Genomic DNA, 23,063 nt, shown 5'->3' with positions numbered 1-23,063 from the left:
CCAACAACAACTGGAAAATCAATTTTTAAACAATGAAACAAAACCTGGGAAACTATTTTCCTCACACTTCAGACTATCATCTGAAGAACAATTCTGGCGTACGAAAACAGAGTTGCCAGAGGTGCAATTTTCATTGGCCCATTCTTTGCATATGTGACAAACAAACCCCAAAATGACTGAGACAAGTTGCCCCAAACTACCATGTTGGCTAATACTTGCTCTGGTTTAAAGTTATCTTAAGACAGAGCAGTGACTGAGGCACGACAAGATGCCTGAATATCTTCTCTTAACGAGTCCACATGGTTTGCTGCAAGAATTTGTCTATGTGCGACGCCTGTTTCAAAATATATGATGTTGAAATATTTTACTTTGGGTTGTGCAAAACAGATAATTGGCACTCATCTCAGCTCACAATGTGCTTTTCTCTTCGAAGACAGGACACAGGTCTCCCCGATTTAATCCAATTTGTTCAAAGTGTGTAATGTGCCTGTAACAGCCGGTGTGAGTGTGCTCTTCACAACAAAACAAAATAAAAATGAAAATTTACATAATTATTGAGATTAACTACAAGGTATGTGAAATGGGTTTAAGGCAGGGTTTGCCAATACAAGATATAGATTGGGATATGTCTTTTTTAAACATTGTTTATTAGTTTGTTTTACAGAGTAGACATTCTCTTTTAATAGACAGGATGTTTACTAATGCAGTCAACCCTAGCAAACCATATTGAGTCCTTGCCCAAGTTATATTATGTCACACTTGTACAGTAAGCATGTGACCCATCTCACTAGAAAATTCCTGTCAGCATCAAGTGACGTCATTGAAATGATAACATGTACAACTTGTTTTCAGGCATTAGTCAACATACTTGAGCAGCAGTTTCATTCAGGATTTACACGACTGAACCACTTCCATTAAATATATCGGTTAAAGAATTTGTTAAACATTCAAAATAATCTCAATATCACTACAAAACAGTAACATTTAAAATATGGCACCCATTTTTTGGCTTAGACTTTAGAATTGGCTACCAGGTACGCAGGCAACATTGATCAAACAAAAGGTGCAATCAAAATAGGATTAACGTGAACAACAGCGGGATTAAAACATCAAACAACGAAACATATAAACATTGAAAGGTGCCATATTGAAAACATGTTCCTCTTAAAAGCCTCATGCTGTAGGTACAGTATGCGCATCCCGTCCTGTCCATCAAAGTCTCTATTGCTGCCATGGTTACCAGACTGGGGAATGCCGACCTTCCGGTCAGGGCTGTCAGCCAAATATGCCAAATCTCCCGGCAACAGCGGGTGCAGTGAAACTGGCCAGGGAACATGCTGCTTTTCCGGGTAACTACGTCGCCACCCACTTGTCAGCTGGCATTGGTGCGGTGACGTGGGCATAGCACACCTTGATAGGATCATAACGCGCCACAGATGACTTCTGTGCTCGTCACGCACTGCAGCATTTGTAGGCCACATACATTATGCGGATACCTGATGATGGGAATTGAGAAGCTGTATCCCACAAAGACAATCTACCTTTACAAAGTTAATAATGCTCTGTTTTGTTGTGCCTAATGAAGTGTGTAAATGTGGATATTCCAACGCAGTTCAGTCCTCCAGGAAGTCACAATACATCAGGTATTTAAAGGTTCAGTCCCCTTTGTAGTGACAATCATTCATAAAGTGCTTTTTTTCTTCTTCTTCTTTTTTGCTACATCTTCTTTGCTACCATAAGAGCTTCACATTTTCTCCACTCGGTTACCAGGTTTGTCTTTTCTCTTGGTTTATAGTGGTTCTATTTTGTGTAGCGCCCAAGACTGGAAGTGGCTCTCAGTGGTTTCTTCTGGCCTTTGTGGAAGCGCCGCAGGACAAAATCAAAGTTTGACGTCGTTGACATAGCGTAGAAGACGTTTGCTTTGTCTGGTATGAGCAACTCTGAAAACACACGCAGAATGTGAGTTAGTGATCAAAAATACACCAAACCCATCTTTCTTCTACAGAAACGTGCTATTTGTGCCGTTTTCAGTTGTGGATACAGAGATCACACTAATCCATTATTTATACAACTAAAAACTTTCAAATTGAATGAATTGATGGAGTTTCACCACCTTAAAATAATGTATAAAGCCCAACATGAAACTTTACCAGTTAATATACAAATGTTATTCGATTTTTATTTTAAAGGGAAAGTGAGTGAACAGACATTTTTTCCAAACCTAAATACAGAACAAAACAAAAAGAATTATGCTTTTCAACTCAAGGTGTCAGTTTGTGGAACAATCTGGATTGTAAAACAAAATCTTCTCAGTCTAAGTATTTTTTTTTTTAATCTATAAAAGCACAATTACTGGAAAAATATATATAGCACAAGGACATGCTGTTCAATTAATTTATAATTGTTACACCATGTTGACTGCTCGCTGTCATTCATTTTGTGTGTGTGTGTGTGTGTGTCTTTGCTATATTGTAAGGCCCATACACGTTTGTTTTTCCAGGTTTAACTACCATTGTGGGGACCGACTTGTAATTGTGGGGACATTTTGGTTGTCCCCACACGTTCAGACCACTTGTTGAGGGTCAAGCCTTGGTTTTAGAGTTTAGGTTTGAATTGGGTTATGGTTGAGGTTAGAGTAAGGAATGAGGATAGGCAATCATTTTTGATGGTTGGGGTTAATGGAAGGGGCTAGGAAATGCATCATGTCAATGAGATGGCCCCACAAAGATAGTAAAACAAACCTGTGTGTGTGTGCGTGTGTTGATCAGGGGCAGATACAACAAGTTTCTTTCATTTCTTTTATTTTAAAGAGTGAAATAAATTTTTTAATTGAATTGAATTGGTCAAAAGGACAACATTTGGTGATTACAATCACCTTATAATCATATAATTGCAATATCCTTAATTAAGATTACCCAAATCACCTCAGTAATATGAAGTAGGTGGCACTACTGTAAACACTAATCTCAAATTAACTTCACCTGACTTCAAAATGAAGTCTTGCCTTTGTAAAGACAGAATTGTTGCCGTAAAGTCTTCAAGTGTGAGTTCTGACCTCTCTCCTGCGAGATGACCTGTGTTAGAGTGAATTCCTGCCAGTTCATGTGATCCAGGTGATGTTTCTCTAAAACCCGCTGAATCACATGTGCTGTTTTGTCCTGGCTGGTCAACTATGAAAACGAAGACGCACACAGAACAAAGACTCAAATAGATGATATGCATGACCCATTTTGTGTAAACATCAACCATGCATGACATTTGAATGACCTTCAAGCACAATACGATTCAACGATTATTAAGCCTTAATAATGTAAAAAGAATTTTTAAAAAAAGGGAAAAAAACTCACCAAGACACTCTTGTACATGTTGCCATTGTTGTGGCCCAGGTCCACGCTGACCCTCACAATGCAAGAGTCGGCGCTTTGCCGGTTGTAGACAGGCAGGGAGGTCATGGACACGGAGCGTTTGTGCTGGCAGGCCGCCGAGGGCGGAGGAGTGACACAAGAAGTGGCAGAGAAGCAGAGCGAGTCCGAAGACGAGCCGGAGGGAGTTTGGGAGTCTGGAGACGAGGTCGTCGAGGAGCATGGAGAGGAGGATGATGAAGATGAAGAGGAGGAAGATGAAGAGAAGACCTCTGACACATTGTTGCAAGAACTGTGGAAGGACTGCAGGAAATAAAATCAGAAAGAGCAACGTTTCATGTATTATTATTAAGAGGTATCAAAATTAGTGCATTCATTTTGAGTTACTTTAAAGTTCCTTTTACGACACTCATTTTTTAACGTGCGATTAATGGCCACAGTAATACTAAATTACAGTAATAAATGTAATAATAATGCATATATTTGTGGAGACTGGGTTCAAGTTCTATTTTACAATTTTAAAAATGTGCAAAATTTCACAAGTCACTGTTTTTTTTTCTTTTCTTTTTTTTATTTTTTTTTTTCAGGAGAGCTCAGTATTGTTCATTCGATTTGACATCATCATTGCTCTCCTTTAAAAAAAAAAAGTATTTATTTTTTTAAATATATATACATATATATACACACATATATATATATATATTTTTTTTTTTTGTTTTGTATGTGGTTGAGCATTTGCATGTGCGTGCATGCGTGCGTGTGTGTATTCATCAGTTCACCTAAAGCCCATTAAAAAAAAAATCCCATACTAATAATATAATATAATAATAAATTGCCAAATGCAGAAACATCAATGTAAGTTATCACGATGTGGTGGCTCTCGCTAACAGACAGAATTAAGTAACCAGAATTAGGTTAAAAAATTCTATATACGTAGACCATGTTTCTATAAATTTTGATATTTGGTTTTTATTTGAGGCAGATATTTTTTCCATTAAAATGTGATTTATGAGGAGGTTAGACCATTGGTCGATATTCAGAGTTTGTTATTTTTCCAGTTAACAAGAATTGTTTTTTTTGCGATAGTTAGGGCTACAAGTGTAGATTGAAATTGTTTATGTGGTAAGTCAGTTGTTGTTAGGTCACCTAGCAAACACAAGTTTGGAGATAAAGGTATCCTACAGTCCAAAATAGCGGAAAGTTTTTCTAAGACTTTAGTCCAGAAATACATAACCGGAGTACATAACCATAAAGCATGAACATAAGTGTCTGTAGTGTTTTGTAAACATTGGAGACAAATGTCGGAGTCTGAGAGTCCCATTTTCTTCATCATATATTGAGTAATGTATGTTCTGTGAATAATTTTATATTGGATAAGTTGTAAATTTGTGTGTTTTGTCATTTTAAATGCGTTTTCACAAACTTGAATCCAAAAGTCAGATTCCGGAGCTATAGACAAGTCTGTCTCCCATTTCGAGATGGGTAAAGACATTTTATCAGTATATGAAAGTAACTTATATATTTTTGAAAGTTTTGTTGTTGTCGGAGAAAGCTTGTTAATATCTTTAGCTAAAACAGGCGGTTGGAGCGTACCCCGAAGTGTTGGAATTTTTTTCTTTATCATATTTTTAACTTGTAGATAATGTAACTTAAGTCACTTTATGTTAAAGATTAGAGAGCTCTTAATATGAAAAGAAAAATGCACTGAGCTGTCACCGTCTAACAAATGCAATTATGTCATCTAGTGGCAGAAAAATGACCTCAACACAAATCAATATCACACTCGTTTTTTACAGTATAGTACATTTTTTAAATTATAACTCAATTTTATAAACTATTATGAAATTACTGAATCAATGACTAAAAGATGCAGTCATATTTCTTTCTATTTGATTAATAATAAGTTAACTATTAAAGTCATGCCATTAATTCCGATTACAAATTGTAATCACCTGACACAATAATATCGGCAACTTCTTTAAAACAAAGCAAAAAAGAAACCTGCAGTCTGATGGAACAGGCGGCGTTTGGAGAGGACAGATCTTCCAACTCCGAAGCACTCGATCCCGAAGACGAAATACTGATCTGGTCAGCTGGAAGCTTTTTGGATCCATCGCTCATTGTCAAGAGACTAAAAAAAGACCTTGCGTCAAGATTATGTGAGGCCTTACAAATCTTGTGTCATGAAGACATTTTTATGGCACTGTGTGAATGTGTGTGCGTGTATTAATTTGTCTGGCCTCATACGGTCACATGATACTCACGAGGAAAGTTTCTTAGTGAGTGTTCTGTGGCTCCAAGTAGTTGGCGAACACACATCCACGGGAGGTTCCAACTGTCTTGAAAGTTCATAACTGTAAAATACAAATTAGAAAAATGGATGAGATGTAGATTGATGACAAAATTGAGTCACATGCCTGAGGCCGGTAAAACTGATGGTAAGATTTAGTGCTTATCGAGAATTGTCTGGTCTTGGTGGATGTTTGCATTTCTAACACTAAGAAAAATATAAACACAATTTATGAGTCAAATATCTGAGACTTTTCCCATCCCAAAAAGCCTATTTCTCTCAAATATTGTTCACAATTCTGTTAGTGAACACTTCTTTGCTGAGATAATCCATTCCCCGGCAATCAAATAAGCATCATATTTTCTTGTATTTAGAGGTAGCATGCAATTGGCTTGGTGACTGCAGGAAGGAATGTCCACCAGTACTGTTGCATGTGAATTCAATGATCATTTCTCTGTCATATGCTATCTCCAAAGGCTATTTTCAAACAATTTGGTGGTACATTCAACCAGCCTCTCAGCAGCACACCACGTGTAAAACACCAACCCAGGCACCTTGACCTCAAAGATTGTCTGAACCATCTGGACAGGTGCTGCAACAGTTTGCATGGCTGTCATCCTTATTTTAGTTTTTCATAATATGTAACTACTGACGTTCAAGCAAGTGTTTCCTCTTGTGAATGATTGCTTCACTTATGTTATTTGAACTTTGGCAAGAAAAACAATTCACCTTTCTTGATCAGTGAGCAGTTTATGTCCTTGCATCCAAGCGGCAATTCTGCGGTAATGAGGCAGGTTGAACTGAGTACAGGACACTTGCAGCTCACGGATTTGTGACAGAACCTCAAACTCCTGCAGGAACAGAAATGTTTTGATAAACAATGCCAACAAAAATGCTCATTTGGTATCCTTACTGGAACAACAATTATGTTAGCCACTAGGAATGTAACGATAATGGCAATATCGTGATATCGCAATATTGAAGTTGCCACAATATCGTCGTCATGTCATGATATTAAAAGCAGAACATTGTGAAAAAAAGAAAAAAAGCAAGGTTGTATTCCATTTGTGCTGTTCTGGCACCCTCTGGTGGGTTGTGTATTAATGCAGTTTAATTTTAATTAGGAATGTTTTGGCCACTGTGGCGGTTATCACTCCTATAAATCAGTCATAACAGCAAATATTTTTCAACATCTCAGTAAAAAAAAAAAATATATATATTACTTTTGGCCCACTGCAGCCCAACACAACATTGTGAATTACATAGACCATGATGCTTTGGGCCACTGAGCCAATAGGCGCACATGACATTGACATGGTCAAGCCTATTTCTATGTCACTGCTGTTATTATGTACAAAAACCCAACATTGTGTTTTTCCCAATATCAGCTTTTTAAATTTTTTTTAATAAATTCATTTATTTATTTATTTTGCAATATCATGAGTTTTTACACAGTATCATGACTTTTTTATTTTATTTCACCAACCGTCCCACAATATTGTGATATTTAACGTATCGTGATGTCTGGATATCGTTACATCCCTATTAGCCACATTGTACAGTACTTAAGTGTTGTGTGTAAAACAAATGAACAAGATATTTTGGAGGTGTAACAACTCACCCTCCTCCTCTTCTCAAAATTTATGAGACCAACCTGTGAAAAAAAATGAATTTTTACAAGGTTGTGCGTAGCTGCAATAATAAATGATTAATCCAATCAAATAAATAAAGCAAACATGTACAACTTCCTTCATTTTAAGCAGCGTAAAGAATATGAGAACATAAATCAATCAGTTTAATTCTGGTGCAGTGGACACACAACACAGAAATGTACTTTCTTAAAGGTAATCAGAACCTTTTTTTTTTAAATAGCACAGGTATTTATAGAAATGCATATAAATGATTAAGTATTTTTGCTCGTCTACATGAGTAAAAGTGGAAACTTGACTTTCAGAATTCTCCTTTAACAGCGTATATTTGTCTTGAGCTATAAAAAGCAGTGTGGGAATGAGTTTTCCACCCTATTTTTGTTTTGCTTTGTTCTGTTGCGCTAGCTACTGACTGACTGTATATACTGTAATTGCCCCACCGAGGAGATAATAACCTTAAATCATTTCATACTTCCATGTAATAGAAAACAAAATAAATGATGATGTAAAGGAATGGAGCAAATGTAATGAATGACATTTAAATATTTAAATATTGGTCATAGCAAGTTATTCTCATGTTGCACTTTACCTCCACTGTGTCAGGCAGAGCTGTGTCTAGCATGGTGAGGACGGTCAGGTAGGTGCCCAAGTAAGGCACCACGCCACTGGACGTATTCTGCATAGAGACAACAAGTGGTTTATTGGGCTACAGTAAATCTGTGGCTTGTAATCAGATACACTGTAACTTTTTCATTTCATGTGTGTCCTACTTTCGTTCAAGGTATATTGCTGTGCGTTAGTAGCACAGCTGGCTCATGTTTCATCCCAGGAGTCTGTGCAAGATGACTCAGAAAGCACTCTGCTCCAGTCTATTATTACTGGCCTATAATCCTGATGGATCGCGGGCCACTTGAAACTTGCTTAGCACTGAGCAGGGCCAAAGATACTTTTGGGTCTCGGCCATGTTAGACACACTGCACACTGATGGGAAATCATCTTCCGCGTGGAGCAGTATAATTATCAGCGTGATTTTTGCGTGGGCCATTTTCAAAACAGATCCTGCCATCAAAGATGACATTACAACATGTGACAATGCATACCTTAAAATACATTTGTAAAACTTTGAAAGTTGTGAGGCAAAGCTGTCTGGATATGAAACTGCTTGGATATTTTGGGAGAAATATTATCCGTAGTCATTTGACCTCCGACCACTCCAAGAAGTTCATAGGGTGGCTATGTTCACTAGAATGTGAAGTAAACAAAATGATAGCAAAGTAAAATTAGATTTAGATGGGTGCATAAATGTTGATAACATGCCTGCACGCAACTATGTCAACTATAATTTCAGTTTATAGAGTAAGCTCTGACCTCCAAACATGTCGGGAATGACTTTTGCCGGGTACACATTAACTTGAAAATCCTGTTTAATTGTTTTCCTTTTAAAGCACAGGTGTCAAAGTCCGAGGTTTTTCCAGGTTTCCCTCGTCCAACACACCGGATTCAATGACCAGTATCATTATCAGGCTCCTGCAGGGCTTGCTAATGAGCTGATCGTTTGAATCAGCTGTGTTGGGACGAGGGGAACCTAAAACACATGCAGGACTCTGGTCCTTAAGGATCGTCCTTTGACACCAGTGTCTTAGAAGGAGCGAGACCACGTTCATTTCCTTCAAATGCAATATGTATAGATCATCGAGTGCATAAGTGTGCAACAGTGACCTCAGTGTAATTAGTCGTTTCAGAGTAATGCTATTGAGCATAGATATGGTGATGCCACTGAACTGAAAACATGATCCTTCACAATAACTAAAAGAGAAAAGTCAATGTGCTCCGAACAACAGGAAGTTTCCCGTCATTCATTTACAGTTACATACTAAGTATGTATGGTTTCAATGTACTGTATGCCTCGCCTCTAACGTAATGCTTTGAAAAGCCTCAGTTAAGATCACTAAAGATCATTTTTCAAGGAATGTAGGTGGACTTGCTCTGATAAACATTAACTTTAAAAAAAAATGTAGGTAGGTCAAAAAGGCTGTTCTTCTTGAACAATAGCACAGTATTTAAAAAAAAGCTATTTACCGTACTGAGCAGAAAATTTCAGGGAGTTTTTATTTGCTGTAGTCATACCAGTGTTTGTACAAGATAAGTTTGCTACATACTTTCTAGAATTAATTAAATGATTTCATGAGAACGAAGCACACCCACAACCCTAATGAGGATTAGTACAGATGGACGGACGGACTCATTTGGATTGCTGGAGCAATCCAAGCTGACGTTGAGTGAGAGTGGCGGGGCACACACTGGACTGGTTGCCAGCCAAACACAGAATAATATCTTTCATTACACTCATTATTATTAGCATTTTCATCATTATTCAAATTTACTTTAGTCTGTTTAAAAATATATTTTTTTTTTTACAAGGTTTTAATTGCAAGAATAATGTCAGAGAGAAAAGCAATGCTGCCGTGAAATCACCTTAATTGAGGCCCACTGATAAGAACTATATATATATATATATATATATATATATTAGAGCTGTCAAACTATTACACATCTTAAAATTTTGATTACAGTAATTTCTGGACTGTAAGCCGCTACTTTTTTCACTTGCATTCGACCCTGCAGCTAATACAAAGGTGCGGCTTATCCATCAGATCACAAGGGGGCGCACTATAAAGGAAGCGCAAGAGCGTCAGGCAGAGCAAAACAAACCAAGTGAGCCCAAATACAGTAGGAGAAAATTTGCACTCTCATTATGGAAAAGAAAGTCGTGAGAACCCAGTGCGGTAACATTAAAACACCTGCGGCTTACAATCGGGTGCGGCTTATGTGTGTTATAAACTTTTAGTATTCCCCAAATTTAGCTAGCGTGGCTTATGGACAGGTGCGCCTTATAGTCCAGAAATGACTGTACTGTATGATTAAACCCTTAATTAAAAATACTTATCACCATTTTTTGCTCGTCAAATTTGAAAAGCACCTGTCATGTATTAATTCTTTTAACATTAAATGTTATGAGGATGTCTTCAACATTTTTTGATCCACTGCACACTCTCATCCTCCTCTTTTTGTTTATGTTTATGACAATGACATCACAGTTGCTCAGGGCTCAGGTAACGACCAATCACGGCTCACCTGTTTTCTTCATATTCCACAATAGACAAGTGGGGCTGCATAGAACATATTGTAAAGAGGAATTTTGACTTAACTTCCAGAGAGGAAAGTCGGCTAGGGTCTGCAGATTTTTGCCAACAATGGCATAATTTTTCTATTTTTAGTGAAGTGGGGAGGAAGGGTCAATTGAGTGATGCTTGTTTTTCAATTTTGGTCTCACCTCCACCAAGAGTTCTCTATTTGTCAGAAGACAGTTTTCATCAGGAAAGGTTTCACAGAGGTTGTCAAATGTAACCATGCTGTCCCTGCAAAAACAACAGTGAGTTTGTCAGTGATTAGCGCCACACCGAATACAGTAGTTGATTTAATGACGAATTGGTATACTTTATAATAGTTGAGAGCACTTTAACCAAGATCAAGTGTTATGTCACAGAGAAAACACTTTTAAGTTCATCTTTTATTATCCATGACATTTTACTAGCTTGGTGCAATGGTCACTGATGTGCTGTGTTATGTGGGTCATCCAAAAGCAGGTCATTTGCTGACACTGCTCTTGATGAAGGTTCACCACCCTCATTAAAAGAAAAATGATGATACACAACATGACTTAAAAGATAGTAGCGGAGGCGACCTGTAAATTGTTGTCTTCAAAGGGAATGAAATCTGACTTGACCTGCTAACTGCAGCCCAGGTCTTTCTCAGTCTGTAGACCGCATTGGACTGAAGAGCAGACAGGATTGCTTTGAGAGATGAAAAGTTCTTCAAATGGTGGCACTCCTGCAGAGAAATACAAAAGTTACTGGATATGTTGACACGCCTTTTAATATGGTGCATACAAAATGCATATAAGATGCGTTTGCAGCCCTTCACTTTTTTCACATTTTATACTACATGTTTACAAACATATTCAAAAATTACAATCTCAAGTCGTTTTAATATGAAGCCACAAGGTTGGCAAATCTTTTTTGGGGCAGTTTTGCCATTCATCTTTGCAGCGTCATCAGGCTGGATGCGAAGCATTAGTTCATAGCACTTTTTAAAAATCCTTTTTCAATATATATTGTTTAAATGAATGTATTCTATTTTGAAATAATGCCGTAAAAGAAAATGTGGAATACGTTCCAGATGCACAGTAAATGTTGGCTCACTCTCATTACATCCTTTTTTTGCCAAATACTTTTTGGAGCATGAAAATAAACATCTGCCTGGGAATTAGGACATTTTCTAACAAAAGAGACTCTATTATGTCATAACCAGTTTGCCTGTTTAACTCATTCACTGCCGTTGACGGCTATTGACGTCAAAAATTCATTTGAACTATTTCTATTAGTTTAACATTTGTTCCACTCTTGTTAACAAGAGTATGAAAACCTAGAAGAAGAAGAAATATTGTACATCTAGAACAGATATAAAATGTATAATTAATCGGGAGTTAACTATTGAAGTCATGCGATAAAAAAATAATCGCCTGATGTGATTAAAAAAGAAAAGAAAAGATTATTAAAAATTAGGAGCGTCAGGCGATTACATTTTTTAATCGTGATTAATTGCATGACTAACTCACGATTAATCACAAATTTTATATCTGTTTTAAGAGTACAATTAAAACATTGTAGGTTTTAATACTCTTGTTAACAAAAGGGTAAGAAAAATGTTATAGAAATAACTAATAGAAATAGTTTAAATGAATATTTGACGTCTATAACCGTCAATGGCAGTGAATGAGTTAACTCAGCGTGTCGTACATTAATTTTGATGTGTGGCCATAAAAAGAAAATTGGTCATTGAAAAAGTGCAATGAAAAGTATTACCATCAAGTAAACTTCCCAGAATAGACCCAAAACCCAAATACGGTATGATTACTTGTACATGCAACCAGTTGTTGGAATCAAGAGTAAAAGTATTCACCTGTGCTACTCTGACCCACTTCTCCACGATCCGAGCTCGTTGCGGTGGTGTAGCACATTCAGGGCGGCAGAGCAGGGATATGATGACCAGGTTGGTGATGGCGTTAAACTGTGCAATGGTTGCCCTGATGGTGGGGGACATGTTCTCCTTCTTGTCCCTTTGTGACCACATGCAGCCCAAACACTGGTAAGGAGCCACTTTGACAAATAAAGCCTGGCAACAAATGGAAAAAAAGAAGAAAAAAAAAGACATCCAAAACTAAATATTAACAAAGGTTTGAAAGTTATCAAAAAAGTTCAGGCAAATTTTCTAAAGTAGATTATTTATTGTCTTCATGAATGCAGGGATTTAATATTTAAGTAATTAAATTTATTTACTTTTGCAATGTTACACAAAAAATCATCACAATTTATCAAATGAAACAATTCACTATGTAACTGACTGACATGTTGCGTGACAATAGTGTTTAAGAAAGACATAAATTTGTTTACAGAAAGTGGTCTCTGTTAAGAAGACATTTGTATTTGTTTTTTTTAAAAAATACACAAAGTACTCACTGTGAAGAAGACACCAGTTTTAATATTTTGTTTCAGTGATGTACAAAAAGGAAGTATTTTCTCAATGAAAAAACATCAATTTATGTCTTGTGTAGTTTTATCGTAGATTATCATGGATTTATTACCTGACCAATACATCGATAATCACGGTATCGTTATATCGTGAGATAATTGTTATCGAGAGCCTTGTATCGCATATCGTATCGTATTGTGAGGTACCCAGAGGTTCCCTCCCCTACTAGTACTTTTGATATAAACAATTTCCCCCCAAAAGGAGACAGATAATAAAAATATATATAAAAAAGACCTATATATTCTAATATAGCATTTTTTTAATTGCATGAAATCAATGGCAAATTGATAACTTGAAAAAAGGTTGGGTATCAACCCGCTACTGATATTTGGTTCCGGTACTGATATCTGAGTTTTGGTCCATCCCTAATGAAAATATTAGGCACAATACGAAGCTGTGCATTTTTAGTAACTTTGAGTATCCAAGATGCATTGTATTTGCCCCGATCATCTCCGCTCACTTACAGAATCCATGCGGGTGAGTTGCTCTGCGATGGCTCTTGCCGAGAAATCCATAATGTCCCCTTGATCTTGTGCGTGTTCACATCCTAAATCCTCGTCACCTGAAAGCTGCTCATGTTGTTGCACATCTGCCTGACAAGGGCTCGCACGTGTCTCAGAATCTGATGAATGAGCAACAGGGCAAAATGAATATATGCATCATGAAAATCTAATGATATGCTCGACAGTACATGTTGGAGCAGCACCTTCTTTCTGGAACCTCCGGAGCAATTTTTCAGTTTGCCCGGCCAACGAACAGAAGTTGGGCTGACGGTGAAGTTGTTCGTGCACGGCAGAGCTGATTCGAAGGTGATCCAAAAGAAGTTGCAGGCCAGAGTGCAGCGGAGGATCCCTCAAGTCCTCACTGTACTCATCCAACCATGTCTGGACGAAGGCCAACAGAGGACTGGGGAGGCAGCGGGAAAATCATTACACATTCTTCCGGAGAGGTTAAAGACTAACATGCATATCCATATTAGACTGGACATACTCTCATTCTGTAACTATGAACAATGATTTTCAGGATTAACACAAAATTGATTTTTTTTTTTTAATCCACCTACCCTAGGTTGCATTCACCGTTTTCCAATTCTGATGCTGCACCGTCTCTGTAGGAGGACACAAATGATATGCAATTATCTTTTCTTCAAGATGTTTTTGTCTGTCCATACGTTATAGCAATTCTCCTCCCGCACTTGAGTCACACAAATCGCATTGTTGGCCTGTCGTTACGTAATTGTTGTTGTTGTTTTGTGAGCATTTCAATAATTATCACCTGCAGCTGCACCTACTTAATATTACTTTGAGGCAGCCATTTAAAAATGACAACAATAATGAGTATGCAGTATGACAAGTGTCAGCTTTTTTTCATGGTCTTCAAGATCAATGACTGAAAAAAGTTAAACGATATGTACAGTAGCTGAATTTATATATTGGTCACATTTCAGCAGGTCTTGTTGTTTCAAATGTGTTTCTTTGCTTTTTATTCCCCAATTAATCACTGTAACTAAATTTCTCTAAACATCTCATTCATCATGAAATATAATCTATGTAGACTGCAAATTAAAAAAAAATGTAAAAAGTGATTATACCTTTGAAAGATGAGCTCTAGCAGCTTTTCCGTACTGGTGAAGGTTCTGTATGTGGAAAGGAAGATCCTGGCGTAGTCCTGTTCCACACTGTCGGCGTCAAGGAGGTGACTCGCGAGCATTTGCAGACGGGCAGCCTTCAGGCGCCGCACTTTGTTGGTTCGGTACTGGACGAAAGCGCATGATGGATTCAAGTTGGGGTCGGGCGAGGACAGTTCGGGCACCCGGTGCAGTGTGATCCCATAGATGGCACCATCCTCTGATTCTTCACCCCACTCCTGCACTGGGTTCTGCGGATTGGGGGAGGATTCACTTCAGGATGATAATGAAGTTGAGCAAGCTTATCTATATAAAATATATATATATATATGAAACTGATCCACTATAACCACACAATGTTTGTTTCATATTAGAGGACCAACAATTCAATGATTAATAGGCAATTAATCAATTATCAAATTAATAAATAATTATTTTGATAATGGACTATATGCCACGGAGGAGGCGGGACTTCAGACTTCCGGGTTTTCACCCATAAACTTTGTTTCGGTTTCCGGTTTGCGACGTGTGGGCCACGTCCCAGTACATGCGCTTCCGCCTTTGTGCCCCTCGGTTGCGTGTTCCCATCGACGGGTGCGAGGCTGCGAGTGTGTAGTGTCTGTCTCAGTGTCCGAAGCATTTCAGATAGCCGAGACGCGGTTGGGGGGCGCAAGGGGTGGGGTGCGAGTGTTGGAACGCAGCCAGCAGTGGCCAGAAACGGCGCTGACGTGTAAGTCGGAAGTCGGAAGTCGTGGCATCTACCCCATAGATGATAAACTTTGTATAATGTCAAAGTGTTCAAAAATCCTCAGAATTTCTGCCTAAATATTCAGTGATTTCTGTAGTCCTCCATCTGCCTTTATTTTGGGAAAGAATGATCAACTTTTGCCTATTTTCTGGCATGTTATGTGCCAAACCAGCAAATTAAATATTCATTATTTTTATTTTATTATTTTTTATAATATCCTGCATTGTCAATTAGGGATAGACCAATAATCGGCCTGGCCGTATATTGGGCATTTTAAGGAATATCGGTATTGGCCTTTGGGGGGGAGGGCTTAACAGAGCTATGGTATTTACTTCTTTAAGTTTCCATTTAACTTTTTAAGACGTATTGATAATGTTGGGACTTCCCTAAACATTTTTTTTAGAAATTTCAAATGAAGTATATTCTCTAAAAATATATATATTTTTTAAATCTACATTTTGAAAAGTCTGAAAAATTGTCCAGTAAGCATTAATGCTTTAAGACATTACAACAAAGTTAGGATTGGCATTTGTATTTTAAAAAATATTGATGCAAAAAAAAATATCAACCCTTTTTTACTGAAAAGTAATATCGGCTTCAAATATTGGCCTCCTTGACTACGAATAATCGGCATTGGTATCTGCCCTGAAAAAAATTGATCTATCTCTATTGTCAATTTGAAATAATGTCCTGTTTTTTAATATAGGGAGGGAAATTAAAATGTGCTTTTAATGTACAAAATACTCGACAGACTAATTGATTATTAAAATAATTGTTTGCATTAGTGGCAGCCCGATTTCATATTAGCTTTAGAGTCTGTGCATGTGCTGAAGTGTTGGTTCCAGACTCCAGAGTTTAGAATTACCTAAAATTTTCAAGAATCCTTTAGTGGTTGACGCAAATGTTTATGGGCAAATACAGGATTAGTAAAAGTTTCAGGTATCTAATAACACATAGAAAAAGGACACCAAAATAATGTCTAAATGTCAGTGAGACAAAATACTGCATGCAACAAAAATCTAAGCCCATTATTAAATGTGTAGTTTCAGAAAAGCTATAGTAGCCTACATTAAAATATATACAGCTCAGTATACGTACTGTATATAGTTCATTGTTGTAGATAAGGTTTTCAGTATTTGGTTAGACATGTATGAAGGTAGGTAGTAAGGTTAACATGCATGCGTGACCTCCCTTTACTCTTGAGCAGGAATCTGCCTCTCTTGTACGTAGATGGATGGATCCCTCAGAGTGATATCTTAGAAATATGTCACTAGAAAAACTACGGTAGCTAGCTTATGTTGACCCAAGAAATATGCACAGTACGTACATAGCTGTAAAGTATGTGCAACGTTATCTACCTCAGTGATTAGGAACTAATCAATTTGTGGGTTGTATATCAATGTCTTCTTGAAACACGCTGGATAGCAAACGTTCATATTCACGGAAGAGGTCCGAACAGTTTGTACCACAGCATCACCAGACAATACGCATCAGACAAAAGGGTCAGCGTAACTGAGCACACTGTTCGGGTTGTATTTGTTTGAAGTCTATGTGCAGAAAAATGACAAAGCACTTTTGCAACATCATTTAGATTTACTGGTCGATTTATTAAATGGGATCCATAAAAACAAACTATTAGTCAATAAAAACATAGCAGAAACAGAAAAAAATGGTTACCGGTATAGTATTCTGGATATATTACGCTCAAGATGATTACAGTGATGGAATAGCTCATGTGCATAGTCACTAGGGGTGTGCCAAAAAATCTATTCTCATAAGAATCGCGATTCTCATTTAGTATGATTCAGAATCGATTTTAAATGTCCCAAAATCGATTTTATTTAAATTATTTTATACTGTCTTCCTTTTGTTTGTGTGTGCCTTTATTGGGAGCGCTGTCCATGTTGTACCCAATTTGGCCACTTAGGGGCAGTGTGGTTCCACGCGATCTGATACACTGTTTAGTTGTAGCCACATTAGAGAGTAGAAGGAAAAAGTCAGGTTCAAGTTATTCCAATAAAAGTTGTTTTTTTGCAGCGTGGGGCCGTTCTTTTGAGTGATAAAAGTGCCGCGAGTAGAGCACTGATTAGCATTAGCGAGTCAGACTGGAGTAGATCATTACGATTCCTTGAACATCTTTAAATTGAAGCAAAAATCATTGTCAATCACATTATTTTGAATCAAAAATCGTTCTTTTAATCAAAAATCGATTCCAAACCGAATCACACACCCAAAAATCGGAATCGAATTGAATTGTGAGACATTCAAAGATTCCCACCCCTAATAGTCACCTCCTTTAATCCCACTTGAGCGAGAGTGAATTAGTATCAGACTTCGGACAACTTCACTCAGTTTACCTGAGGAACAAATGATGGTGCAGGTGAGTTCTATAAAACCCTGACCTATATTCTACTAGTTGAGTAAACCCATTTAAAACAACATAAATCTGTCTTCACACACTGTTTTGCATTTGTCCTAAAAAAAAACCCTCATCTACAACACACAAAAAAAAAAAACACTTGCAGTGTTCTACAATTAAAATCAATTCATCAAAGGTTTTAAAATGCGTTATATAACCCTGGCGCCAATAACAATTTGTGCATGACTCCCAACTAATCCATGTGGTGCACATGTCCCGCCTCACAAATCTATACAGCTGCACGCAACAGATGAGTAAACATGCAATGTTATTTATTATGCTCCACTAGTCTGTATTGACCCACACAAAACCTTCGAATGCTCAAGTTGTTCTTAATCTATCATCATCGCCATGCAAAGACTTACAAATAGATCAAAAGTTGAGAAGAAATGCCCCGTGACACTAGTATCACTCACACACACACGCTCGCATGCACACGTACACCCATTGTCTCTCGTAGAAACGAGTGGTTTGTTTGCAGAACAGAGAGGAAACATTGTGAGCTACGTGCATTGTCCGTGATGCGCTGGTAGCGCTAAGCACAGCAGTCAAATGGAAATGAAGCGTAATACATTGACTTTAATCAACAATCATTGCGTTGACCTTCTTGCACGCATTCCCAAGGTCATCTCGGCCTCATTAACTCATTCACTGCTATTGACGGCTATAGACGTCATAAATTCATTTTGAATATTTCTATTAGTTTAACATTGTTTTCCACTTTTGTTAACAAGAGTATGAAAACCTAGAAAAACATTTTTTTTGTACATTTAGAACAGATATAAAATGTGTGATTAATCGTGAGTTAACTAGTAGTCATGCGATTAATTACAATTAAAATTTTGAATCACCTGACACTTCTAATTTTTAATAATCTTTTCTTTGAAAAAAATCTTTAAAAAAAATATTGTAATTATTTTTCCAATTTTTTAATAATCTTTTTTTTTTTTAAGAAAAGATTATTAAAAAATAAGGGTGTCAGGCGATTACCATTTTTTATCGTAATTAATAGCATGACTTCACTAGTTAACTCATGATTAATCACAAATTTTATATCTGTTCTAATACAATTTTAAAAAATCTAGGTTTTCATACTCTTGTTAACAAAAGTGGGGAAAATGTTGAACTAATAGTTATAGTTCAAATGAATTGTTGACGTCTATAGCCGTCAATGGCAGTAAATGAGTTAATGGACCTCAAGCAGTTTGCACCTTTTGCAAGGGGTGTAAAAAAAAATAAAAAAAATCCAGAACTGGTGTCAGTCACTAAACACCCATTTAAAACCCAAACTATTTCCCGTTCAATGTGGGCAAGACATCCAACCAGCACATACACAAAGTGACCCTACAAGACTTAAGAGTTGTGACAGGACAACTCGTGGCTGCACACAATGCCCTGAGGATTCAACTGTTCCCGGATGAGAAGAACATTTATTTTTAACTTATAGTAACCTCCCAACTCACTTGACCTGGCCTCCTCTGATTTTTTTTTCTTTTTCTCAATCTCAATGGGAGTCAGATCCGTTTTGAAGGTGTGGACGACATCAAGATGGCTGATGGGGATGGAGCTGAGGAGGATCCGACAAGAATGCTTCCAGGGTTGCATGAAGGCGTGGCACAGAAATGTGTTTGACTCCAGGGCGCTTACTTGGTGGATGAAACTTGTACTTTGAAAAGACACCAGTCGTGGAACTTTTCCAGCAAACCTTGTATGTACGGCAGCAATGAATGTCATCAGTACTTCTTTACAAAGGTAACAGTGCAGTGAGACTCTTAAGCATTTTTTAAATGCAAATACCCCCAGACCACTGACTCATCTCGAGAAATTACAAATGGAGTCCCATTTGTAAAGACAGCACACAGCTTTATTTAACTGAGCATTTAGATATTTTAAACCCTATAGTATGTGAACACAACTTGTTGCGGTTGTATTGCGATTTATGTTAAATGTTCACTATGCACACAGGTGTGGACTCGAGTCATGTAACTTGGACTCGAGTCACGAATTTGACTACTTTAGATTCGACTTGACAAAATGTTAAAAGACTTGCAATGCGACTTGGACTTCACCAACAATGACTTGTGACTTCACTCAGACTTGAGCCCTTTGACTTGAAAAGACTTGCTTCTTCCATCAAAACAAAAAGATTAAAATGCATATTAACGAGTAAGCTCCTCTCAGTGTGTGCGCGCGTGTGTGCGAGCTGGGCTGACAGCGCCATCATTTAGACATGACAGGGAGGCCGCAAAAACGCAAACACACGTCGCCTACGCTAAGGCAAAGTTCAAAATAAAGCCGACTAAATAATACATTGACACCAATGCAACAGCCTTGGCAGATTTTACTTTGAAGTCTGCCTGCATGGTGGCGTGAACGCTAGCTTAACTACTTACCTTTTACATTTTGGCTTGCATTATTGACGTTTTTATTGAAATGACATATTTTCTACCACCATTATCATAATGCCACCCCGAAAGTATATTAAATAGCAAATTTAGGACGCGAAAAACTGCTAAAGTTAATTACGCCGTCATTGCACGATACAGTACAAGTCTCCGGCGTTTGTGGCTAGTAGTTAACTGTTAGCATTAGCATCGGGTGCTGCAACAGTAGTTTGACAGCTGTTGCTTAGCTCGCTGGCTTTTCTTATTGTGGACCTATGCTACTTTGGAATCCACTCTCCCTGTTTAACACCTGGGCGTTATTTGACCATTTTTTGGCTTTTTGTTGGTTCTGACCAAGCCATTTCAAAATAAAATAACGTCCAGGGGTTAAACGAAGGGAATGTGCCCTAAATTGCATTTAGATGTATTTTTCATTAATAAAAAAAAATATATATAAATAGAACGGTGCCTTCATTTATAATTATTTTATAAAACACAAGCTTTAAAAACAAAAAAACATAAAAAATGTCCAGTATGGCCATTTGGATTTTAGGAACACAACTTCAAGTGCATTACAAGTGCAATATAACGTAAGGCAGGATACCATTTTATTTTATACATGGACCATGTACAAAATAATTATGTATCCTGCCTTATATTGCACGTAAAGTTGTGTTCTTAAATCCTAATTGCCATATTAGACATTTTATACAGTGGAACCTCGGAGTTTGAACGTCTCGAAACTCGTACAATTCGGACATCAAACAAAAAATCGGAGTAAAAATGCCTCGGAGTTTGAACTCATTTTCGGAGTTCAAACACCCAAACAAAGCAAGCTAAGCCGAACGTACCTTGAAAACAGGTAGCCGAGTGAAGCCGAGCAATGCCAAAAGCTCACATTGTGGTACAGACGTTACACTGCTCATTTCCAGTCAGATTGTGAATACTCCCGGAGGTGCTGCAGACTCGCGAGTGCATTTTGATTTTTCCACGACAATTTTCTTTGCCATGGGCTCAAAGAAAGTCAACAGTGCCAGTGGAAGCAAATAAAAAAATACAGTGCTACGAACAACAGTGGAATTAGGAAGGAGATTATCGCGCAGTTGTAACTACCGTGATTACTTCTATAAATAGTGGCACGAGGACCCCCCTTAGCTGTTCAACAACGTGCCTGACGTTAAGAAACGCACGTAAGGACCGCTTAGTAATCTAACAATATGCCCAATGTAAAATACACAAACTCAGCACTGAACTAAAGTTAGCATTAACATAGCATTTATCATCCACTGATGCCATCACACCACAACAGGTAAGTTAAGGTATTTTTATTGTTTAAATACTGTACTGTACTGTAAATGTAAAAAACATAAATAGAAATTGAAATAGGAATTTTCTGTTTTTGGAGCTTGGGAACGGATTAATTGCATTTACATTATTTCCTACGGTGAAAAATGTTTCGGAGGTTTAACAATTTTGACTTTGAACACTTTGCAGGAACAAATTAGTTTCAAACTCTGAGATACCACTGTATATATTTTTTTAAATGTAATAGGCAAAATTTTGTAAAATAAATTAAGACAAAGTTCTATTTATCTGATTTCATTATTTTTTCTTTTTACCAATCCAATCCGTGACTTTTGTGATCCGTTGCACCACTAGTTGTTTGGGTACAAAAACTATGAGGTGGTTAACAAAAAATGCATTGCAGTATGTCAAAGATTACATCACTGACGAAGAGGCAACAACTTCAAACTTCGTTCAACATCTGAAGTTGCACAAAGAACGGTAAGTAAGCTAATGTCAGTTGTTTATCGGCTAATTATCGTTGCTAGCTGCGTACTTAATGGGACTGTCAATTCACTGGTAACACATTGCAAACACAGAAATCTGTTCTGGGTTTACTCACTGAGTCCCTGACTCCTACTTTGATGCTCACCCCAAATAATATAATCTATGATGTTGTTAAAATGACTCGAAAGGACTTGAAACTCAAAAGTGTAGGACTTGTGAATCGCTTGAGACTTGTCAGTCTTGACTCGGGACTTGACGGCAAAGACTTGAGATTTACTCCCACCTCTGCTATGCTGTGGAAAGTAAGTTTATGTCTGTCTTGTAAAGTCTTATATAACCTGTTGCTTATTCACAATGCACTGCACATATATTTAAATAGTGTATACATACAGTACAGTATGTGTACCTATACTCATGCAGATGGGATTTAATTAAACCACTCAAAATTATGGCTTGCATTGTAGTAGTAGTTTCATATTTGTGATGTTTTGAGTAGGGTTTTAGTAACCTTTTCACTTAAGAATAAATAATATGACTCTTTCCCCAATCCCTGACGTGTCAAACGAACACATTTGGAACATAAATGATTTTATGTTCATGAGCTTCAAGGGTATAAAAGGACATTTTGCAGCGCTCTTTGACTGGCTGTTTTGCTTTCAATCTTTCAATGACAATAAACATGTCTTACCATTGTGAGCTCCCATTTTCCCATCTCGCTTGGTTTCTTACGGAGAACGACTTTCCATCTTCTCTGGACTTGAAATGAACTTCCAGTTGACGAGACGGTCCCTTTAGGGCTGCATGCTTGCTTACGGTAAAACTTTGACAAAGTAGCCTACCGGGTCACATTAGCGCTTTTTATTAAACATATAAATTTGTTAGAGAAAAGTAGAAAGTGTTGACTACATTATAGGAGAGCATTAAAAACGCCAAGCGCTTGGTGTGGCTGGTAGGGAGTTGCCGAAACTGGCTACAAGGATCTCGACTGGACACACCGGCTGCTGCGGCGCGACTCACTGCTTTTTTATATAGGGGGAGGGGGCCATATTTGGGGAGAGGCGGGATACACGCTAGTCGCCAACCAATTGCTGTCTTTTCTCATTCCTCAGTTAAACCCACTCCCTAATCACAGTACAGTACT

At 37.6% G+C, this 23,063-nt stretch overlaps 1 protein-coding gene across 1 annotated transcript; it reads right to left on the bottom strand.

The window, feature by feature from the left end:
* Window positions 1-626: 626 nt before the first annotated feature.
* rgl3b (ral guanine nucleotide dissociation stimulator-like 3b) lies at window positions 627-22,912 on the bottom strand. The gene is made up of 16 exons (XM_077558851.1): window positions 22,611-22,912; window positions 14,545-14,831; window positions 14,017-14,061; window positions 13,660-13,859; window positions 13,418-13,575; window positions 12,324-12,536; window positions 11,089-11,192; window positions 10,636-10,720; window positions 7,891-7,977; window positions 7,274-7,306; window positions 6,382-6,503; window positions 5,627-5,716; window positions 5,364-5,493; window positions 3,348-3,665; window positions 3,056-3,170; window positions 627-1,940 (listed from the first exon to the last, which is right to left on the bottom strand). Exons 1-16 carry the CDS (start codon window positions 22,632-22,634, stop codon window positions 1,801-1,803), a joined length of 2,151 nt encoding a protein of 716 aa, XP_077414977.1. The 5' UTR covers window positions 22,635-22,912; the 3' UTR covers window positions 627-1,800.
* Between the last annotated feature and the right edge of the window lie 151 nt (window positions 22,913-23,063).

This window comes from Vanacampus margaritifer, chromosome 2, assembly GCF_051991255.1.
Source record: "Vanacampus margaritifer isolate UIUO_Vmar chromosome 2, RoL_Vmar_1.0, whole genome shotgun sequence".
Lineage (NCBI taxonomy): Eukaryota > Metazoa > Chordata > Actinopteri > Syngnathiformes > Syngnathidae > Vanacampus > Vanacampus margaritifer.
Note: the sequence above shows the minus strand (reverse complement) of the source record. Positions and strands in the feature narration are given on the sequence as shown.